The 24,331-nt window shown below is 39.3% G+C and overlaps 1 protein-coding gene across 2 annotated transcripts in view; it reads left to right on the top strand.

Moving 5' to 3' along the window:
• LOC141128850 (interleukin-5 receptor subunit alpha-like) overlaps window positions 1-23,802 on the top strand; it is a 52,149-nt gene extending 28,347 nt beyond the window's left edge. For both annotated transcript variants that reach the window (XM_073616418.1, XM_073616419.1), the window contains 7 exons: window positions 4,119-4,239; window positions 6,644-6,819; window positions 11,474-11,604; window positions 14,857-14,998; window positions 16,748-16,859; window positions 18,354-18,435; window positions 23,057-23,802. In XM_073616418.1, coding sequence (XP_073472519.1) covers window positions 4,119-4,239; window positions 6,644-6,819; window positions 11,474-11,604; window positions 14,857-14,998; window positions 16,748-16,859; window positions 18,354-18,435; window positions 23,057-23,137 — 845 coding nt within the window. In that variant the 3' untranslated portion in view covers window positions 23,138-23,802. The remainder of the gene's footprint in view (window positions 1-4,118; window positions 4,240-6,643; window positions 6,820-11,473; window positions 11,605-14,856; window positions 14,999-16,747; window positions 16,860-18,353; window positions 18,436-23,056) is intronic.
• Window positions 23,803-24,331: the final 529 nt, after the last annotated feature.

Below are 24,331 nucleotides of genomic sequence, written 5' to 3'. Positions count from 1 at the left end.
AATATAAAAATAAGCGCTTAGTTAGGTTGTGGCAAGACAGGCATAACAAACCCGACGCGTTTCGTCCGCTAGGACTTCGACTGGGGTATCTGTGTATCTGGATTCCATCACTGAGCCGTGGGATGGCTCATAAGCATGTTTAGACTCAGTCTCACAGCTGAGTCGCATGCTCTGAGGTGAGCGGCTGTCCCTGGGGGGTCACTGGATGGCACTTGAGCATGGGATTCTGAGCACTAAGCACTAAGATAAATGCACGCATGTTGGATTTTTTATGGTCTGTTTTTATGGACTTTATGTGCATTTCTTTCATATATTGGACTTTAATAATCACGTACCACATCTTGGATTTGATATTCACACTCATTGTGTGGCACTTGGCACTTTATTGTATTTTGCACTTATCACTTTTTTTCACGGTAAATTTCAGACTATATAAATGATTTTTTCATCCATTAAATATACAGGTAGTAGTTCAGTAATCGCTACTCTCATTCTAATGGTATACATCTAGTATATTATTTACACATTGCACTTTAAAGTCACTTGTTTTATATATATATATATCCTTTGTGCCTTGCTGTGGCTGGATATGCCGCTTATGCGGTATTTTCAGTATACCTCATATGCATTAATAATCTCCAGATTGATATTTTCACCTTAGCGCAGCATATCTTTTGTATACATCTTGCAGGATCTACTAGGAACTTTAACGAAAGGATTTGTCAGACGTGCAAAGATTGAAAAATGAAATAAATGCGAATTGCTTTAAAATGAAGGCAAGTCTCAAACAGGTCAAGTAGCTGAACAAGCAAAGGTAGTCGCAGCAGCATAGCCACAGAGGACCATGCCCATGAGGGACAAGGAAGAAAAATGGAAGGGCGTGTGATACCTCAGGGACTGTAATTTGTGGGTTCAGTTTCGGCGTTGTCTGGAGTCTAGCCAGGACATAGCTTCCTTAGAACAAGAGCAGAAATGAGCTTTACCTTCATATATAATCTGTAGCTTAGCAGGGAACAACATCGCATATGGGAGACCTTCTTTGCGGAGACGATCCTTTACTGCTGCGAAGGACATGCATTGATGCTGTACCTCCGCTGAAAAATCAGGATAAATGGATATGTGTTATTGCCGTTGAACTTGAGAGGGCCTTTTTCTCTGGCCAAACGGAGGATAGCGACTTTGTCGCGAAAATTAAGGAATTTGGCAATTAGAGATCTTGGGGGGCCCCAGGTTGTGGGGGACACGGGGGGGGGGGCGATGTGCCCGTTAGATTTCAAAGGTTCTGGAGAATTCCTCTACCCCCAGCTCATCACGCAGCCATTTATGTAGAAAACAATCGGGCCTGGAACCCTCCGATCGTTCCGGGAACCCCACAAAACGAAGACTGTTCCGACGGGAACGATTCTCCAAGTCGTCCAACTTGGCTTTAAGGGCTTCCAATTCGTTCGTAGTTGAGCGAACGGTTGCAGATAAAGGATGAACTGTGTCTTCTGGGGAGCTAACGCGACCCTCCAACTCACCCGTCTTTTCCCGTAAGATCTGAACGCCTTGTTTCAAGTGTAAGAAATCAATATGAATGGTTTCCATCTGGACAGTGAGGGAAGACTTACAGTCCTGTATAGCAAGCATAATTTCTGTCAGTGTGGGTTCAGCAATGGAGGGGGTTGGGGATGCAGAGCCTTCTGAGCAGACTGGTGAATCTAGGGGTTCTGAATGTGCTGCCTGGGTGCGATAGACAGCAGGTACAGAGTCACTCACCCCCTGAGACGAGGTCTGTGCTGTAGATGAGGCAGACTGCAGCGTGGTCTCCTGCATGGCTGAAGGATCGGCACCATCTTGCCTCCTAAACCTGGCCAGTTGTTCCGCCGTGGATTGGGGCGCGAGTGGCCCGTATTTATTCACCATCATGCCTAGATTGGGTGCCCGCCGTTCTCAGGAGTATTTCGGTGCCTTTTTGTAGAAGATTGGAGTCAGGATGGCTGCAGGATGGGTGTATAGGGCCGGAGCTGTGAGATTAAGCAGCCGCTCTCATGGACTCCAAGCCACGCCCCCTTCTTTAAAGCATAACTTCAGTCGTTTTTTCTTTTTTCCATCTATTAAATCTTCTGCCCTTGTTGTTTTAACTTTGGATAGTAAAACGTTTTTTTTCTGCCAGTAAATCCCTTATACAGCCCATTTCCTGTTTCTTGTCTGGTAAAAAGCCTAGGCTTATGACATCATGCACAGCTCTCTCTCTCTCACTCTCATGAGAGTTTGCCAGTAAGGGAGGGGGTAAGTCATAAGAGGGCCAATGACAGCTGCAGAGCTGGAGGTGTGCCTGTGTGTGTGTGTGTGTGTAAATCCAGGAAGTGAACAGGCAGCAGCTTCAGCTGCCCACGGTTAAAATGGTTGCAGCCAGGCTTGATGGAGGGAGATTTCTGCAGCATATTTGCCAAGTACAGAATCACAGTATACATAAAATATTTTTGCAAAGTGGTTGGAGGGAAGCTTCAGAATGGCAAAGATGTTTTTATTACAAAGTATGTGAGCAGACTGCAGTTCCTCTTTAATAACCATTGTTTTTTGTTTTTTACTTCTTACTTTATAAGGAAATTAGAAATAGATTAATAAGACCAGGGATCCTCAAACTACGGCCCTCCAGCTGTTGCAGAACTACACATCCCATGAGGCATTGTAAAACTCTGACATTCACAGACATGACTAGGCATGATGGGAATTGTAGTTCATGAATACCTGGAGGGCCGCTGTTCGAAGACCCCTGAATAAGACAATTGTTTAAATAAAAAAACGTTTTGAGTTAAAAACGGCAGAACAGTACAAACACCTCGAAAAAGACCCCTTTTGGAAAATAAACACCCCAAGGTGATCTTATGTTTTTCAATAATTTTTTTGAAAATGATAAAACATTCTGGCATTGAGGTAGTTGAAACACTGAGCTTGGTAATGGGGCACTAGATACAATGGTTGATGTACTAAAACGGAAGACTGCAAAATCTGGGGCAGCTCTGCATAGAAACCAATCAGCTTCAAGGTTTTTTTTTTGTCAAAGCTTAATTGAACAAGCTGAAATCAGAAGCTGATTGGCTACCATGCACATCTGCACCAGATTTTCCACACTCCAGTTTTAGTAAGTCAACCCCAGTGATTCTTGCCCCCTTAATGACCAGGCCATTTTTTGCGATATGGCACTGTGTCGCTTTAACTGACAATTGCGCGGTCATTCAACATTGTACCGAATAAAATTGATGTCCTTTTTTCCCCCCACAAATAGAGCTTTTTTTTGGTGGTATTTGATCACCTCTGTGGTTTTTATTTTTTGCACTATAAACAAAAAAAGAGTGACAATTTTGAAAAAAAAGCAATATTTTTTACTTTTTGCTATAATAAATATCCCCCAAAAAATATTAAAAAACTAATTTCTTCATCAGTTAAGGCCGATATGTATTCTTCTACTTATTTTTGGTAAAAAAAACGCAATAAGCGTATATTGATTGGTTTGCGCAAAAGTTATAGCGTCTACAAAATAGGGAATAGATTTATGGCTTTTTCTTTACTTTAGTAATGGCGGCGATCAGCGTTTTTTTTTTTTATGGGGACTGCGACTTTGCATCGGACAGATCGGACACTTTTGACACATTTTTGGGACCATTGACATTTATACAGCGATCAGTGCTATAAAAATGCACTGATTACTGTGTAAATGTCACTGCTAGGGAATGGGTTAACACTAGGGGGCGATCAAGGGGTTAAATGTGTTCCCTGCTAGGTGTTTCTAACTGGGTGGGGATGTGATTTTCTAGAGGAGGAGCTTTGAGTTGTTTATTTTTTCCCATCTTATATAATGCTCAACCAATATTTTGCTGTATTTTAGCAATTCTATAGTTAAAAAAAAAAAGGAAATTGTTCCTCGCCAATAAATGTAGAAACCAGTATTACCCTAAAAAAAGGAATTCACACAATGTTCAACATTTTGCTGAAGTCAGTCCAATAATTACATTTTTGTTCTTCTTTGGAAATAATTTGTTTTTATTGATTTCCTCTTTTTATCAGCATTTGTAAGCTGTAATAATATGTTTCTGTATTCTGACATGATATGCACTATATGTTATAACCCTCAGAAAGAAATGGGACCTCAGCTGAAAATGTATCTTGCAGAGTTTATAACACATCTTCAATGACATGTACATGGATGTTTGGAAAAAATGCTCCAGACAGCACTTCATACAGACTTTCTCTCAGGTAAGTACCGTATGTGCATTATGTGGCACTATATCATACTACATTATTATTTATTTTTGGTTGCAAATGGTCTTGAGTGGATTGGTTAGTTAGCACCTGGATAAACAGCAATGGTGAGTGGATTGATGCTTACAGTGGGGACGGAAAGTATTCAGACCCCCTTAAATGTTTCACTCTTTGTTATATTGCAGCCATTTGCTAAAATCATTTAAGTTCATTTTTTCCCTCATTAATGTACACACAGCACCCAATATTGACAGAAAAACACTTCTGACATTTTTGCAGATTTATTAAAAAAGAAAAACTGAAATATCACATGGTCCTAAGTATTCAGACCCTTTGCTCAGTAATTAGTAGAAGCACCCTTTTGATCTAATACAGCCATGAGTCTTTTTGTGAAAGATGCAACAAGTTTTTCACACCTGGATTTGGGATTGCCATTCCTCCTTGCAGATCCTCTCCAGTTCTGTCAGGTTGGATGGTAAACGTTGGTGGACAGCCATTTTTAGGTCTCTCCAGAGATGCCCAATTGGGTTTAAGTCAGGGCTCTGGCTGGGCCATTCAAGAACAGTCACAGAGTTGTTGTGAAGCCACTCCTTCGTTATTTTAGCCATGTGCTTAGGGTCATTGTCTTGTTGGAAGGTAAACCTTCGGCCCAGTCTGAGATCCTGCGCACTATGGAGAAGGTTTTCGTCCAGGATATCCCTGTACTTGGCCACATTCATCTTTCCCTCGATTGCAACCAGTTGTCCTGTCCCTGCAGCTGAAAAACACCCCCAAAGCATGATACTGCCACCACCATGCTTCACTGTTGGGACTGTATTGGACAGGTGATGAGCAGTACCTGGTTTTCTCCACACATACCGCTTAGAATTAAGGCCAAAAAGTTCTATCTTGGTCACATCAGACCAAAGAATCTTATTTCTCACCATCGTGGAGTCCTTCAGGTGTTTTTTTAACAAACTCCATGCGGGCTTTCATGTGTCTTGCACTGATGAGAGGCTTCCGTTGGGCCACTCTGCCATAAAGTCCCGACTGGTGGAGGGCTGCAGTGATGATTGACTTTCTACAACTTTCTCCCATCTCCCGACTGCATCTCTGGAGCTCAGCCACAGTGATCTTTGGGTTCTTCTTTACCTCTCTCACCAAGGCTCTTCTCCCCCGATAGCTCAGTTGGGCCGAACGGCTAGCTCTAGGAAGGGTTCTGGTCGTCCCAAACTTCTTCGATTTAAGGATTATGGAGGCCACTGTGCTCTTAGGAACCTTAAGTGCAGCAGAAATTTGTTTGTAACCATGGCAAGATCTGTGCCTTGCCACAATTCTGTCTCTGAGCTGTTCAGGCAGTTCCTTTGACCTCATGATTCTCATTTGCTCTGACATGCACTGTGAGCTGTAAGGTCTTATATAGACAGGTGTGTGGCTTTCCTAATCAAGTCCAATCAGTATAATAAAACACAGCTGGACTCAAATGAAGGTGTAGAACCATCTCAAGGATGATCAGAAGAAATGGACAGCACCAGAGTTAAATATATGAGTGTCACAGCAAAGGGTCTGAATACTTAGGACCATGTGATATTTCAGTTTTTCTTTTTTAATAAATTTACAAAAATGTCAACAATTCTGTGTTTTTCTGTCAATATGGGGTGCTGTGTGTACATTAATGAGGAAAAAAATGATTTTAGCAAATGGCTGCAATATAACAAAGAGTGAAAAATTTAAGGGGGTCTGAATACTTTCCGTCCCCACTGTATATTCCCCCGAATCACTGTCTACTATATTATGAACTGATAAAGGACCCCTTGATTGATGTGTGGTCACTATTTGGTGGTAGAACCCAATAAGGAACTAGAAGTCCTGTTAAGTTATTACATTCACACTTCCCCTCGCAGGAGATGGGATATCACATTCAACAATCTCCTGCATGCTCTATAACTAGAAAAAAGTGGGATCCCAACTGTAGATTAGCAGATGACCTTTCCAGAGCCCTACAGCTTTCTACCAATGTGTCTTATTAAATGCAAAAGGCTATGCTGAAACAACAGCCCTATTTGTTGTTGGTAGAAGCTAGGGTTGCCACCTCATCCCTTTAAACCCAAACACATAATAATTACACAGGTTCTGTGGCTGATTAAGGTGGTAATTAAACTCGCTTAGTGCCTTATCTGCATTTAATTAGCCTCAGAACCCGTGTAATTCAAATGTGTTCGGGTTTAAAGGGATAAGGTGGCAACTCTAGTAGAAGCACCAATTTAATTTATGTACTGTATCAGGTTTTGTACTATAGAATTTTATAATTTATTAAACAATGAGAACCTGCCATCAGAGCACAGTAGGGTTATATTATACCGTGATGTCTATTTTCAAATGTTTTGTATCTATATTGAGGCTTTTACATTTCCTTTAGACAAGGAACTACAAATGTGCTATGTCAACAATACGAAATACATTTCCAAACAAGGACTGGTGCCTGCACATTTGATGATTTGAGACTAGACTTCTTCGATGATGTCACTGTAGTTTTACAAGGCTCAGATCCTGGGATAGAGGTGTTTGAAGAAAATATTAGGCTTGCACAGATAGGTAAAGTATATGAGTGTTTTAGTTAAAAAAAAAAAAATTACATTTATGTGCATTTTTATTTAATTTTTTTAAAATTTCTATTGACTGGTATCTCTGGGGTTTTGTTTTGTTTATTCCTCCTATGAGCCTCAGTATAATAAAAAATGAAAAGCAAAAAAATTCTGTGCTGGGGAAGATTTTAACACATAAAAGCAGCCTACGCCAAAATCTGTGATGCCAAATTTGTGCATAAATAACTAAAATATTGTGGCGCTAAATTAATACATTATGATAGAAATTATACCGTTCTTAAAGGGCACAAAACTCTAGTATAAATTAATGATAAAAATCTCAATTCATAAAGTGCAAAAATGTGAAATAAATGTAAATTTTCATCTCATAAAAAATACACCAACATAATAATATTAGTGTGTTGTAAAAACAATATTCAAATCCTATAAACAAGTAATAAGTCTCAATTCATGAATTAAAGATACAAAAAATGGGTAATTCATGTGCAACATCCAAAAAAATGTAAGGTGTATAGCCCCATATCCAAGTGCAAGTGAATGTCTCTCTTATCCAATAACTATACAGAGCCTTGAAAAAGTATTCACACCTCTTGAAATTTTCTACATTTTGTCATGTTACAACCAAAAATGTAAATGTATTTTATTGGGATTTTATGTGATAGACCAACACAAAGTGGCACAGTATTGTGAAAAGGAAGGAAAATGATAAATGGTTTTCAATTTTTCTTACAAATAAACATCTGTGTGTTTTACAAAAAAGTGTGGCGTGCATTTGTATTCAGCCCTCTTTACTCTGATACCCCTAACTAAAATCTAGCGGAACCAATTGCCTTCAGACGTCAACTAATTGGTAAAAAAAATCCACCTGTGTGTAATTTAATTTCAGTATAAATACAGCTGTTCTGTGAAGCCATCAGAGGTTTGTTAGAGAACCCCTTAGTTAGCAAACAGCATCAGGAAGACTAAGGAACACACCAGACAGGTCAGGGATATAGTTGTGGAGAAGTTTAAAGCAGGGTTAGGTTATAAAAAAATATCCCAAGCTTTGAACATCTCACGAAGCACTGTTCAATCAATCATCTGAAAATAGAAAGAGTATGGCACAACTGCAAACCTACCAAGATATGGCTGTCTACCTAAACTGACAGGCCGGGCAAGGAGAGCATTAATCAGAAAAGCAGCCAAGAGGCCCATTGTAACTCTGCAGGAGCTGCAGAGATCCATAGCTCAGGTGGGAGAATCAGTCCACAGGATAAAATTGAACTTTTTGGCCTAAAAGCAAAATACTATGTGTAGCGGAAAACTAACACCGCACATCACCCTAAACACACCATCCCCACCGTGAAACATGATGATGGCAGCATCATGTTGTGGGGATGCTTCTCTTCAGCAGGGACAGGGAAGCTGGTCAGAGTTAATGGGAAGTTGGATGGAGCCAAATACAAGGCAATCTCAGAAGAAAACCTGTTAGAGTCTTCAAAAGACTTGAGCCTGGGGTGGAGGTTCACCTTCCAATGACCCTAAACATACAGCCAGAACTACAATGGAATGGTTTCAATCAAAGCATAATAATGTGTTAGAATGGCCCAGTCAAAGTCCAGACCAATTGAGAATCTGTGGCAAGACTTGAAAATTGCTGTTCATAGACGCTCTCCATCCAATCTGACAGAGCTTGAGCTATTTTGCAAAGAAGAATGGGCAAAAATGTTACTCTCTAGATATGCAAAGCTGGTAGAGACATCTCTAAAAAGACTTGCAGCTGTAATGGCAGTGAAAGGTGGTTCTACAAAGTATTGACTCTGAATACAAATACACTTTTCACATGTGCAAGTGGTATAACTGCGCTAACCCAATAAAATTAAATGGCAAGCAGCTACACTAGAATGTGACTAAAATTCTAATAGGATAATGTGAAAAATGCAGTGCTAAAACAAAATAAGTATATAAAACACATATGTGTGAACTAACAAAGTTCAGTGATAAAAGGGTGTTATCCAATGCGATATATATGTGAAAAACATATAAAGGTGATGGAGTCCAAACAATGAGATGGATGACAAATCCAATGAAACTACGGAAGTCCTCCGACATGCAATTCATCTAATAATAACTCTTAAAGTGAAGAAGGTGTAAACACTCTTACCAGAGCAGATGGATTCGATTGCCAATGACACTGAATCAAACAGGCTTAGGGATCCAGATGAATGGTTCTCCCAGGTAGTGATAGGGGTCCCAGATCTCCAAAGATATCTCCTCTAGACTGGAACAGCTGTAATGATAACCCCGGACCGAGGAAACGACACATCCAGTAGGAACGTCCAAATCAGAGCAGATGGATTTGAATGCCAATGACACCAAATCAAACAATCTTAGGGATCCAGATGAATGGTTCACCCAGGTAGTGATAGGGGTCCCAGATCTCCAAAGATATCTCCTCTAAACTGGAATGGCTGTAATCATAACTACCGGACCAAGGAAACGACACATCCAGTAGGAACGTCCAAATCTCTCATGGAACCAAAAGGTATGGGAAAAAATATAGAATGCTCCGATGATGCAGATCAAAAGGGTACGTTTATTGGAACCAACCAATATACAGTGGTTTAAAAAGTGATCACATAAAAAAGGTATAAAAGCAATGTAGGGAATGAAGAGCCTTTTTCCCGACGCGTTTCGTCCAATTTGGACTTCTACAGGGGCATCAAATTGTTCTCCCACATTGCTTACAAATATATATCTTGAAAAATTACATAACCAATTACAGTCCATTAATGCAACCTAAAAGTAACACTGCTTGTAATTGGACGAGGAGTGGCTGTTGCTTTGCACTCCAAACCTCAATATGAATGTTCAATAGAAAGTTTTTGTAACAAACCCAACCAATAGCATTGTTTTTCATTACACCCATGCTGGATGGCAAGCTGCTATCATGCGGTCAAAACCGCGCCACAAAAGCCCACGAAAATAAAAAAGAAATTTCCTGTGTCACTCCATAGGGGAATGGAATCTGCTCCCACCAATCAGGGGTGTCCAGGAGTTACACATGGGTAGCGTGATGACACGCCACGCACAGAACAACAACAAAGGACACATGACCGCGTCGCGATCACGTGACCTCGAAGTGCATGTCACATGGCCTGGCGGGATGACCCGGCCTGTAAAACGCGCCGCAAACCTCCGCCGCATAGACATGTAACCACGTGTCAGATTCAGATCAGGAGGCATGAAGGATGTAAACACAATTACACCTCCTAGCGCAGGCGCAGAGACGTCGCCTATGAACGGCCCATCTCTGCGGTTGCGCATCCATCAGAGGGAAAGTGCAGCGTCTTGTCAACAGCAAACGAAGCAGTAATGATATGGTGTGCTGCACGTTCCTCATAATGGGATCACACAGAAAACTAACAGAAAGTCAAACATAGATGACAAAGCCTACACCAAATATACATGGCATAAAATTCATGATAGTATATAAATATAAATACATGATATATATATAAAAATACATACGGTATACAAAATAAAAAATGGATAGAACCCCATACATGATTATGAAGTTTAATACAATGGTTAAGCTTGATTAATGAAAGAGTTGATGTCCCACTCGACATTCATCCCATAAGGAGAGTAGGATCGCAACTCATGTATCCAATACGTCTCGAGTCTTGAGACCCCACGGATACGAGATTCTCCTCTCCAGTTTGGAACGAACTTATCAGTAATCAGGAACTGAGTACCCTTGGGATTTTCACATATTTATTTGTAAAAAAAAAATTTTAAAACACTGTTTATCATTTTCCTTCCACTTCACAATTATGTACCACTTTGTGTTGGTCTATCACATAAAATCCCAATAAAATACATTTACCTTTTTGGTTGTAACGTGCCAAAATGTGGAAAATTTCAAGGGGTATGATACTTTTTCAAGGCACTGTAAGCAATCCAAGAAATAGTTGTTACATCCGATGCTGATGACCACAGTGATATCGCCCGTGATATAAGATAAGGTAGGCTCCTTACCAGATAGTGTGGACCATATTAAATGGTCAACTTTGCTTTTGAAATAACCTGGATGTGTTCCTGTCACTCCTCATCCCCTTGCTGCAAACTCTCCCAGCAATGTAAGGCAAAGCAGGAAAACAACACCTCATAGCGCAATATGTTTAAAAAATCTGTATCTTTGATAATAGAAGTGCACTTACATATTTTCCACAATAAAATCGCATAAAAAGATGCACAAAGTGGTTTCCCAAGCAGGCAATCTCCAGACACTGTTGTTCCAGCAGTCAGATAGTGTAAAGGCATCAAGTGTAGGCCCTGTCCAACGCACATTTCTCAGTATATTGACAAAGAAAGCGATTAGCTATTACAATATAAAGCAATTACAGGCTACTCGGCATAACCGAATTAAGATGGATCTCCTTCCCAAGATGGCTTGGGAAGAGCTTGCCTCTGAGCTTGTGAACTGGGAGGTCTGGGGTGACACTTTGCCTTCTGAGTCAGCTTGCTCTGAGGTTCCAGTAAGAGAAGAAGTGGGAAGATGAATCACAAAGGCATATAGAAATCTTGCAGAAATCATCATTTTTTAAAATAATATTTTAGTATTCACAGCAAACATAGTTTCTTTTTGTTTTACATTACAGAAATGTTTAATCCACCAAGAGACATTTCAGTGATATCATTTGAAGACAGCCTTACAATATACTGGCAAAGTCCGCAAAGACAGTATTCTGTTGGTGATAATTGTTTCACGTACAACATTCAAAAAAACAAGGTATAGCACACATGAAATATCTGAAATATTTCTCATTTCTGAAATTGTTACTCTAGATCAGTGGTTCTCAAGCTTTCTAGTTTCGTGACCCCTTGATAAAATTTCCAAGTTGTGGGGACCCCTGACAGTAACATTTTCGTTGCGTGGATTGTCAGCACCCAAGGCAACACAAGTAATTTGCGCCTCTAACCCATGGACATTTAGCAGTCAGCTGACCTCTAGTCACTGCCCCCCAGCCATGCTGTGAAATGAATGGGTGGCTGGACAGCCACAGGCTCCAGGGATAGTCTTGCTGGGCGGTCGCAAAAAAGCTGGGAGAGCGGTGCGGGCTTCAGGAACAGCCCAGGATTCAGTGACCCCTAGCAAATCGTCATTCGACTCCCATGGGTGTCCCGACCCCCAGGTTGAGAACCACTGCTCTACATAGATCCACAAAAGGTGAACTGACCACACTACATAATCTTTTTGGAAAAGTGTTTTTATTTGTAACCCTAAACTTCAAGGTCTATGGTGGCAATATTGCACATACATGTAAACTCACTATATGTTGTCAGGAAATCGTTGTTATGTTTAATCTTACTACAAGGCTAACTATACTTGGGGAAAGCTTGTTGAAATTTGGCCTAGGTGGCAAATACAAATAATTGCCTTTTTACAGTAGACCACAGTCATCTGCTTCTCAGCTGCTGATACAGACAAACAGCAGCCTACGGCAACAACTGACAGTTGGGTATCTGAGTGGGTGAATGGACTTTTCTTTGGAACGACTTCCGTGTCTCAGAGACAACCAGAAGTAATGTCATTGGAGCCAGTGATGCCATTTCCATTGTTTCCGAGACACGGAAGTCGCTTAGTAGGATCGTTGCCAACTCTCTGATTACAATGTGCTTTACCCAAGACCATTTATATGTGAGTGCAATGATTTATTGTTTTGATACAGTGATGTTTATTAAACATATTGCTCTATGAATGGATCTCTTTATGTTTGAGTAATGCTCGTGACCTTAAAGTGGTGTTCCGGCCGAAATTATACTTTTTAAATAAAAATACCCCATATAATACACAAGCTTAATGTATTCTAGTAAAGTTAGTCTGTAAACTAAGGTCTGTTTTGTTAGTTTATAGCAGTAGTTTGTTATTTTATAAACTTACAGCAGGCCGTGGCCATCTTAAGTGTGGGCATCTGAAGCCAGACTGTATTTCTTCCTGGATCTTATCCTTGCAGATCTCGCACATGCTCAGTGCAGCACAAGCAGTGTAATAGGTTTCAGGTCAGGTTTCCATAGGAACGGCAGTGTCAGAGAAAGTTGCTGCCCCTTCCCAGAAGGCATTGCAAACAGGAAATGATGCGATGGTCCACGGCCAGGAAGGAGGAAGTGAAAAATGAATACAGCAGATATACAGTAGGTGCTGAGAAATTTTTTTTTTAAATATCCAATTAGTTTACAGTCACTGACCTTTATGGTCAAAATTGAAGGTGAGCGAGCATTGCACCTGGAGGGGATTGGTGATTAGAAGTATGATTTGGACATTCACTTTACCGATTTATATCTGAAATCTAGACTATGTTCAAACACTGATTTCACTGCATGGACACTTTTATATGTTTGAGAGCACATTTTTCACTGGATTCATTTTATCTGTTTAACAGCTTAAATGTTTATTTATACATTCTTACTCTATGTTGCTTATATATGATATATGATGGTAGATTTATTTTAAGCATGTCTAAGTTTTTAGCCCTACCAACATTGTGGTTATGCAAATGAACAGCACATCCTTTTTTGTTTTTTTCAATTGCTTCCATTAATGTTATTCATTGTGCTGCGCTCGAAGACAGTATGTGGATAAAAAATTGAAATAAATCAAATAAATAAAGCTGTCAGCACCAAAAAGTCCTAAATACAAACTGAAATCAGTGGAAAACATGGGGTGGGTGCAGCGCTAAAATCAGTGCGTAAATCAAAATAGAAAAAAAACAGAAAAAAATTAAATTCTTTTCAAATATTCAGAAATGGTGAAAATCCTGAAATAATAAATTGGAAAACTAAGGCAGAGTCCCAATGTCTAAAATTGAGAGACTGAAAAACTATATTGCATCTCCCATCTCCCAAATATATTTGACAGTGATTCAGGAGATGTCCATGCAGATATAAAGACACGATGTAAGCACAAAGCCGTGAAGAAAAAAAGGGCCCTTCCTCCAAGCAGGCTATGCACCCAGAGTGAATATGTAGTCTCCTTACCCTCAATAATGACCACAACAGCGGTCTCACCAAGCACAGGGAATTCGGTCTCCCAAAAACCTATTTGAATGTCCCAATCTGCTGCATCCTTGTCACTCAAAAACATAAACAAAAATTGCGCCCAGTAATTGCAGTAATTTTAAAAAATGTATTTTAGTCAAATAGATTGCACATATGAAATAGAGCTGATATACACGTGGTGTATCAATGGATAAACTAGCGGCATCTCCTCAGACTTCCTCTGCCTGCTGCTTGCTGTACTATCAATCCTCGAAGAGACAAAACGTGATGACGTCAGTATCACAGGGCCACCCTACATGTTTTGTCACGATAGGATGTCGTCGGGGGATTGGCGGCTGTTTACAGACTGGCAAGTATGTCCACTTCTTTTTTATGTAAGAGGTTGCAGAAATGGTTTACTATAATCCCCACTCTCAGGCATCAAATGCTTTACAGGATGACAGCATGTTGTCCTAGCAACTGCTGTAAATGAGAGGAAAAGATAACAGTCCCAGCGTTGCAGAAGCATTACTGGTCCATTGTCCACCCTCTGATGTCTAGGGATAGGTAACATACAAGACCACAAACAAAAGAAGATCAGTGGACACAGTGAAAGGTGGGCCACTTGGAAAGTCCTGTCGGTCCACCACATGTTGTGTAGTGGCCAAGTCTGAGCTTGTGAAAGAACCAACTGCTGAAATATCTTTTATGAAGATTGTGTTCAGTTTTGTTTGAGCATGCTCTGTGGATTTTGCACTCATTGATGCTGTTGGCCTTATTATGAAGCGCCAATATCAGTCAAGATCTGTTCCAATGAATCAATCCTCCACAAGTTAGAAATCCATTCTGCACAATATTTCCCTTACAAGTTAAGCCAGTGTTGCCTTTATAGGTTTCGTTAATGGCTGGATCAAGGGACAGTTATCTCATGTCTCTGGGTTGTTTGGTCTTTACTATATGGGCATTATTCTGACTAGAAGATAAATTAATATTTAAATTTTTTCAGGAGTACTACAATGAAACGAAAAGCAGTCCATACACGATTCCAAATGTGGAAAAGGAATGCTCAGTCAGAATCAGTGCCAGTGGAATAGAGGCGTGTGAAATGAATACACACTGGGGAGAATGGAGTGAATGGATATCTTGCGGTAAGATTACAGTATACATAGCACTGCTAAAGAAGATAGATCATTACCAATTTTAGATTACTTGCAGAATCTGAGAACGTATGTCAAAAGTAAATATAAAAAGACAGATATGTGCAAAATGATCCACAAAATGATCATACAAACAGTGTATTCTTGCACTTGCACATCTGGAATCGAATGTGCAATAAATATACAAAAAATTTTAACTAAAAATAATATGAAAGATGGTTAAAAACACTTTATACAAATAAACCAGCTGCCGCCTCAAACTGCACTTTCGTAGCACGTTTTAGTGCTTGTACAAAGAGAAAGGGATGGCACTATAACATTAAATAATATACCTTATACCTCAATAGTAGGTCATACAACAGCACAATAATGTGCCCAAGTGATGATTGGAAGCCACATATATACGTGCAGTACGTGCACTTAAACATATTTGTGGCTTTTAATCATCACTTGGGCACATTTTTGTGTTTTTGCATGAAGTACTAATGTGGTATAAGGTGTATTATTTTATATTATAGTGCCAACTCTTTCTCTTTGTACAAGTGATCCAGAAAATTAACAATTTGAATCATACCAATTTACAGCTACCAAGACTGGCAAATATTGCTGCTACTGTTGTTATTTTGTTTTCATCCTCATAAAATGTTAGTTAGTTTTCACGGGAAAAAAAGTGACAAAAGCCAAGGAAAGAAAGGTAACAAGGAACTAAATAACATCTAGTTTGGGCCCATTCACATTTACCCCTTGTAGCAATGCATGTTTCCACAATGCACGTGCCATACATACTATACATTGTGGTGCACTGTGTTAAAAAAGGTCAAATTTATTTTTGCCTATTTAAAAAAACATCAGAGCCCCTTGCCTCAGTACTCCTCTCAGAAGCCCTCAGCTATGATGCAAGCAGTGGACTGGCTCTTGGGTAGAGTTAGGCGAAAGTCACAGTGCTGTAATGGGAGGGTGTCAGTCTGTAGAAGTGGGCATTCCTAGGGAGACTGCAATTGCATGCAGCCTTCTTTAGAAAATGTTCATATGTAATGCTGAGCCTTGATCATTAAACTGAAATCCAATGAAAGAAAGGGGTGGGTGAAGTGGCTAAAGATGCTAGATGTGATATCCCAATAGCTGCAGTGGTGTTGGTTAGTAGTTCCCCTAACTTGGTGATATCAGCTTGTATGTTCTTCAGCACCATACTGCTCTTTAAAAATACAGGCTGTATAATCCTGATGTATCATGGCCGTCTATACCCTCTCCAGAGTTGGTTGTTATCAACACCTCTCTCTCTTTCCTCCCTCAACTGTGTTTTTATACCTTTTGTATTGAAAATGCTAAAATCCTAATAAAAATTGTCAATTATAAAAAAAAATTACAGGCTGTATAAAATCACGCGCCCAACATAATATACAATTGTTGGCACGCAACATAGTACTTGATATATACATTATATTTTTTCTGTTATCTGAACTGGCAGTGTATAGTAGGTTGTTGAGTTGATTGAGACATAGGAGCTAATTACTGCATGACCAATAAATAAGAGAAATGTTTTTGCCCTTTTAAACCTTAAAAATCCACTTGTGCAATACCTTGTACTTTGTACAATACAATATTTTTTGCTCAACAACAGTAAGCTAATGGTTCTTGTAAATGTACAGTTTTTGTGTAATAATACGGAGCACACCCTACATTGTCTAACAACAAGCTGTGTCTGAAATTCTGAAATAGTCCTTCCAATTATCATTTTAGGTCCCATGCCCGTGGTTGACGATTCGGAATGGCAGCTTGAATTGACTCCAGTGATTTTGGTATCTGGCCTTACATTAGTTCTCTTAATAATCACTACACTGCAGTACAAAAGGTAATCTGATTTCTATTTTTAGTTTTTATTTTGCCTGTATCGAAATATCTAAAAAGCACTGAGCCAATTACATGACTGGGAATGACATTTCTGAGCCATACTGAAAACAAAGTATATACAGTATACAGTATATATAGTATACACTCAACAGCCACTTTATTAGGTACACCTGTTCAATTGCTTGGTTACACAAATTGCTAATCAGCCAATCACAAGGCAGCAACTCAATGCACTTAGGCATCTGGACATGGTGAAGATGACTTGCTGAGGTTCAAACTGAGCATCAGAATTGGGAAGAGAGGGGATTTAAGTGACTTTGAACATAGCATGGTTGTTGGCGCCAGACGGGCTGGTCTGAGTATTTCAAAAACTCCTGATCTACTGGGATTTTCAGACACAACCATCTCTAGGGTTTACAGAGAATGGTCCAAAAAAGAGAAAATATCCAGTGAGCGGAAGTTGTGTGGACAAAAATGCTTTGTCAGAGGTCAGAGAAGAAGGGGCATGATAGAATTTGAGATGATAGAAAGGTAACAGTAACTCAAATAACCATTCGTTACAACCAAGGTATGCAGAATACCATCTCTGAATGCACAACATACCGAACCTTGAAGCAGATGGGCTACAGCAGCAGAAGACTACACCGGGTGCCATTCCTGTCAGCTAAGAAGCAGAAACTGAGGCTACAATTCTCACAGGCTCACCAAAGTTGGAGATTTTTTTTTTGGAGAAGATTGGATAAACATTGCCTGGTCTGATGAGTCTCAATTTCAGCTGCGACATTCAGATGGTAGGGTCAGAATTTTGCATAAATAACATGAAAGCATGGATCCATCCTGCCTTGTATCAACTGTTCAGGCTGGTGGTGTAATGGTGTAGGGAATATTTTCTCTGCCTCCTTTAGGTCCCTTAGAACCAACTAAGCATTGTTTAAATGCCACGGCTTACCTGAGTATTGTTGCTGACCATGTCCATCCCTTTGTGACTACAGAGTACCCATCTTCCGATGGCTACTTCCAGCAGGATAATGCACCATGTCACAAAGCTCTAATCATCTCAAACTGGTTTGATGAATGTGACAATGAGGTCACTGTACTCCAATGGCCTCCACAGTCACCAGATCTTAATTCAATAGAGCACCTTTGGGATGTGGTGTAACAGGAGATTTGCATCAAGGATAGGCAGCCGACAAATCTGCAGCAACTGTGTGATGCTATCATGTCAATATGGACCAAAATCTCTGAGGAATGTTTCCAACACCTTGTTAAATCTATGCAATGAAGAATTAGGGCAGGTCTAAAGGAAAAAGGGGGTCCAACCCGATACTAGCAAGGTGTACCAAATACAGTGGCCTGTGAGATTATATATATATATATATATATATTTAGCTGCAGAAATGCTGGTATAATTTTAATTACATATAATTATGAATTGGCTTGTGCAGCAATTATATATGTTTTAATTCACCAGTCACGTTACTTTTCCTTCATATAGGATTGTGAAAACATGTTTTCCACGGATTCCTCAGCCAAAGAATTATTTAGAAACTACAGAAGACAATAAAATAAATATAGAGGTAATGTCTCTATGGCAATTTAACTGTTTAAAAATTTAAGAAGAATTTGTAATTCTACCTGTTCAATAACCTTTCCTATTTGCCTATGCAATAATTGTTGATTTGTTTACCCTAACATAACACATATATGGTGAGATTTGCCTAAATTGAATCCATTATGTTCTCGGTTACCAAGATGTTTATGGCCAGTAGAGATTAGGGATGAGCTTCGAGTTCGAGTCAAACTCATGTTCGACTCGAACATTGGCTGTTCGCCCGTTCGCTGAACAGCGAACAATTTGGGGTGTTCGTGGCAAATTCGAAAGCCGCGGAACACCCTTTAAAAGTCTATGGGAGAAATCAAAAGTGCTAATTTTAAAGGCTTATATGCATGGTATTGTCATAAAAAGTGTTTGGGGACCTGGGTCCTGCCCCAGGATCAATGCAAAAAAAGTTTTAAAAACGGCCGTTTTTTTCGGGAGCAGTGATTTTAATAATGCTTAAAGTGAAACAATAAAAGTGTAATATTCCTTTAAATTTTGTACCTGGGGGGTGTCTATAGTATGCCTGTAAAGGGGCGCACGTTTCCCGTGTTTAGAACAGTCTGACAGCAAAATGACATTTCAAAGGAAAAAAGTCATTCAAAACTACTCGCAGCTATTAATGAATTGCCGGTCCGAAAAAACGGACGTTTTTAAAACTTTTTTTTGCATTGATCCATGTCCCCTGGGGCAGGACCCAGGTCCCCAAACACTTTTTATGACAATAACTTGCATATAAACCTTTAAAATTAGCACTTTTGATTATTCATGTTCGAGTCCCATAGACTTTAACGGTGTTTGAACAAATTTTTTGCCTGTTCGCAAGTTCTGGTGCGAACCGAACAGGGGGGTGTTCGGCTCATCCCTAGTAGAGATTATCCACTTCAGCCCTGGAAGGATTTGCCCCATTAATGACCAGGCCATTTTTTGCGATACAACAATGACAATTGCGCGGTCGTGCGACGTTGTACCCAAACAAAATTGATGTCCTTTTTTTTCCCCACAAATAGAGCTTTCTTTTGGTGGTATTTGATAACCTCTCCGGTTTTTATTTTTTGCGCTATAAACAAAAAGATTGACAATTTAAAAACGATTTTTTTTACTTTCTGCTATAATACATATCCACAAAATATATATATAAAAAACAAATGTATTCATTAGTTTAGGCTGATACATATTCTTCGACATATTTTTGGTAAAAAAAAACGCAATAGGCGTATATTGATTGGTTTGCGCAAACGTTATCGCATCTACAAACTAAGGGATAGATTTAGGGACTAATATTTATTTTTTATTGTTTTTACTGGTAATGGCGGAGATCTGCGATTTTTATCGGGACTGGGACATTGCGGCGGACAAATCTGACCCCAAATGACACTTTTTGGGGACCAGTGACATTATTACATTGATCAGTGCTAAAAAAAATGCACTGATCAATGTAAAAATGACACTGGCAAGGAAAGGGTTAACATTAGGTAGCGATCAAGAGGTTAAATGTGTTCCCTCAGCGTGTTCTAACTGTATGGGGGATGGGTTGCCTGGGACATGACAGATATCACTGTTCCTGATCACTGGGAACAGCAGATCTCTGTCATGTCATCTGTCAGAATGGGGATCCACCTTGTGTACAAAAGCAGATTCCCATCCTGCCTCTGTATATATCGCGGGCGGCCGGCGGACATCAAGCTCTGCTGACTTACATCATCCAATCATGTGCACGCAAAAATGTTGTCATTTTTTATCCTTGCATGTGATTGGGTATTCTTTCCAAAGTGAAGCTTCACCTCATTATCTTTTTTTTTTTTTTAACTGCATTGGGGTAAATATATTTTGGTTCATTTTATATATAAATTTTTATAGGTATAAATAAAGAAACCTGAGAGTCATAGATAGGGTACCTTTGCTGACCTTCTGCTTCTGAAATTGCTCGTTGCCCGACTGTTATTATTAATCAGACTGGATCTCAGTATTATGAAATTGACCCTAAGTGTTGCACCTGAATTATTTTATCTAAACTGTCCTAAAAATCCATATGCTTATTTAGCCACTGTTGTTCCTGTACTCAAAAATGTAACATGTGGTTTGGCCTACTAGAAATGAACATATATGGAGTCGCTTTTTTTATATCCACCATTTACAGGAAATTATTATCTTGAATATCTATGAATACAATTCTGTATGTTTACCCTAATCACTAGATTGCATATTCCAGTTAATTGAAATCACCCAAAATATGTTACCTGTTTTTGTTTGCTGACTTTTCAGCTTGTAGCAGCTTTTGAATTCTAGCATAGTTATTTATGTGAAGTGGCCATTAACAAACCAATGGCTCACACTTTCATTGTCTTCATATATAAATTCATTCAGCGTCCTCAACAAAAATTTTCACACAGGAGAACCCCTTTTCGGCCTCTGCTTCAGTCATTATTGACCACATTTCTGTTATATCTATTGTATTTTGTACCCATTCCAGTTTTTTGATTGTGTTTTAAGATTTTGTTAACATGCATTTCATATTTTTACTGATACATTATTTTTTTATCATACCATATGGTTCTAACAACGCTCCTACTATCACCGCTAGCATTTCAGTAATAATCTCTGCTCTATCCTAATCCATTCTCCAATCTTCTAGCTATTTTTTTGATTATCACGGCTGCACCTTCCACCATTAAATGTGGCTTGTTTTTATCATAGGGCCTATAGCAATGGTCTTCAAACTGTGCCTTGCGGGCAAAATGCGGCCAATTGCTAGCCTTTATCCAGCCCTTGGGGCACTGTTCTTCCCACTGACACCAAAAGTGGAGCAAAATTCCAGCCACTGACACCAACACTATTCCTCCACTAGCACTATTCCTCCAACATGATATCAATGATGGGGCACTGTTCCTTCTACTGACCATGGGCACTATGTCATTTCTATACTCTCACTGACCAGAACGCCTGTGGCATTCTTTGTTCCCTCTGAATCCAGGATATTTTCTACTCCCACTGTCCACAATCCGGCCCCCCTAAAGTCTGAAGGACAGTAAACTGGCCCTTCGTTTAGACAGTTTGGAGACCCCTGGCCTATAGTAAAGAAAACAGCTACATTACCCCAAAATTAAACACTTAACACATCTTTGCTGCTCTTTAATTGCTCAGTCTCATTATGAATTTTTGTTAGAACATTGCACAGTGTTTCTGAAACTGTGTCATTGGGAGACCTAGATTTTAGTTTGTCTCCTAATTCTATAAAATTATTTTTTGAGGAACATTTATTTTCTGGTATACTAGTGACAACTCACAACTCAAAGAGGTATAAGTGGTCAGTAGAGGGGCACTTGTATTGCACTGTGAAATGCTGGAGCTTAAGACAAGTTCTTATTACTGAGTGTCACTTATTACTGGGGTTCAGGAGATCCTAGATGTGCAGATAAAAATTTGATTACAGCCAAAAATATGTGGTGTCTGTGCTTAGCTCCACAAGTTGGTTGGACACTTTTGTTTGCTTGACAGCTTTCCTTTAACACACTGCAAGTTTTGGTATGGTGAATTGTGTATTAAATCTGTGTACATTAAATAGTGACTAAAACTAGCTGTTCTTGAAATAAAAAATCAGTAGCGCAACTTCCCAAGACCTTTCTTTTCCTTCTTGTAATACTTTGTAACCACTCTGCTCTGCAAAGTCCTGTGTTTTGTCACTAGCCTAATATCCTGGGAGTGTCTATTCCCCGGCTTGCAATTTTGTAGGCTAGGACTTCCGACCTCTGCCCATAAAAGACTCATTGCAGTCTAATAAGGCACACCTCGGATGCTGCCTATTTATTTAAACCCATGTTCATTCTACTGATCATTCCTCCTTTGAGTCAACTGTAGTCTCGTAGAAGTAGGTTGATTGCACAGGACAAGAGACTGCAGTCACATCCACAGGCGCAGATTGGCAACAAGTAAATGATCTAGAGCTTAAATTAATTAATTATTAAATTATATGGCTACACATGCAAGTAGTAACTGTACACATTTAATAACACATGATTTAAAGGAGTAAAGTTCTGCTTTATTAGATAGTATAATATAAATACATGCAGAATGTATGTACATAGAGGTTACCATATTGGCTATTTTGATAGACATGCTTCCTGCTGTGTAGTTCTACACTATTTACTAATGGAGTAGAACATGTTCTCCTAAAAAGTAAAAATTCACCACCCAATCATATGCAAGGAAAAAAAAAAACAGTGTTTTGCTTTCTCTTTGCAAAATGAATCTTCTCTTGACTACATGACTACAGCTAATTTGCAAATCTGTTTTGACACGAATATAAAAATATACAATCAGCCACGTATAAATAAAATGCAATCACAGGATTACTTTTAAGTAACTCCTGCATTAATAACTCAGAATATGCTATACTTAAAAAATAAAACTATAGTTTCCTTGTATACTGTAATTATAAAAATATGGAACAACCAGCGTGTAAATAAAGGGCAATCACAGGATTACGTTCAAGTAAATGCTGCAATAATAACTCCAAATGTTCATTTACTGAAAACCAAAACTATAGCTTCTTTGTTAATCTCAAGTTAATTGTTTTTGTGTTTCTTTTTCTTTTTTTGCAGAACAGTGAATATTTTTCTCTAATGCTTCAAACATCTGAGACAGAAGAATGCATTATTATCGTTAAGGAAAACTTTTCATGAAAATGAAATGATCAAAGTAATAAGAACTAATCAAAAAGGAAAAGTTTACATTCGGTTACACTGCAAATATGAATAAATGTTTAACACAGTTCTGTTTACATAAGCCCCAGGGGGAGATGTATAGATTGTCAATCCGTACCAAGAGCAATTATTGCCTTTGCCCTATATATAGTATACAGTGGTAGTGTACAGTAATGTACCAGCCCCAATGTCACTGTAAGTGTGCCACCAACATGATTAACATCATATAAGGAGATACAGAGTGGCTGTGTGGATTTTTTTCTGCATCACCCTGCTCCCCATTGCCCCCCATCATATAGGGAATCTATAGGACTCCCTGTGCTGGTATGTTAATAAACAGTATTTCTTTATAGTAATATTACCCTCAACCCACTCCTGAAAAAGCATTAAGTGAAACGCGTAGAATCAAGTTTTGGCCATATCCATAATCAATGTATTTTAATTATTGTAAACCCTCACTGAGCCCTAGTCTTTTTGGGTTTGAATTACGATATGTAAACTTTATTAAATTATCCATGATTATGGGCTGGCTACTAGGGGGTGTTAACAGTACTGTACGAGAATGCTGAAATCTTCGTTTTTATATATGTGGTTTTAACTTTTATACTGTTTGGGACATAATAAAAATGTATATATATTTTTAACACCTTCAAAGTCCCTTTTTTGGCCTTGTTGTTACAGTATAATTCACTGGGGTGTGGTGTTTCTATTTACTGACATACCTGTATATCTTTATATTGAAGATAAATGTAGAACAGGACAAAAAAAAAAGAGAGCACACATCTCATAGTGCAGAAATGTGAGAGAGATTTAATGATGAAACCCAATAAAATATTACACTCACAAACAAATGAGAGAGGGGGTGAGGTGAGAAGCAGGATGAGAAGCTGATGTAAAGTCTGTGCAAGGGACATCCGGCACCCCACCTTGACGCTGGGGAGAAGTGATGGCTGCTGCTGGAGATACCGACGCTGCAGGAGGACATGACAGGAGTCGCTGGGGACCAGGGTCATTTTATTTTGGGCGTTTACACTCCCCACAGACTCCTTTAGACCCCTTTCACACTGGGGCGGTGTTACTGAACCCTGTCGCACTCCACTTGATGAGTGCTTCCATCAGTACACTGCTTCTTCCAGTCTGAACATCAGATATCAGATATTACAGCCGAATATT

This window comes from Aquarana catesbeiana, linkage group LG02, assembly GCF_042186555.1.
Source record: "Aquarana catesbeiana isolate 2022-GZ linkage group LG02, ASM4218655v1, whole genome shotgun sequence".
In the NCBI taxonomy this organism is placed as follows: Eukaryota; Metazoa; Chordata; class Amphibia; order Anura; family Ranidae; genus Aquarana; species Aquarana catesbeiana.
The sequence above is the reverse complement of the archived record's forward strand: the minus strand, read 5'-3'. Positions and strand labels throughout refer to the sequence as shown.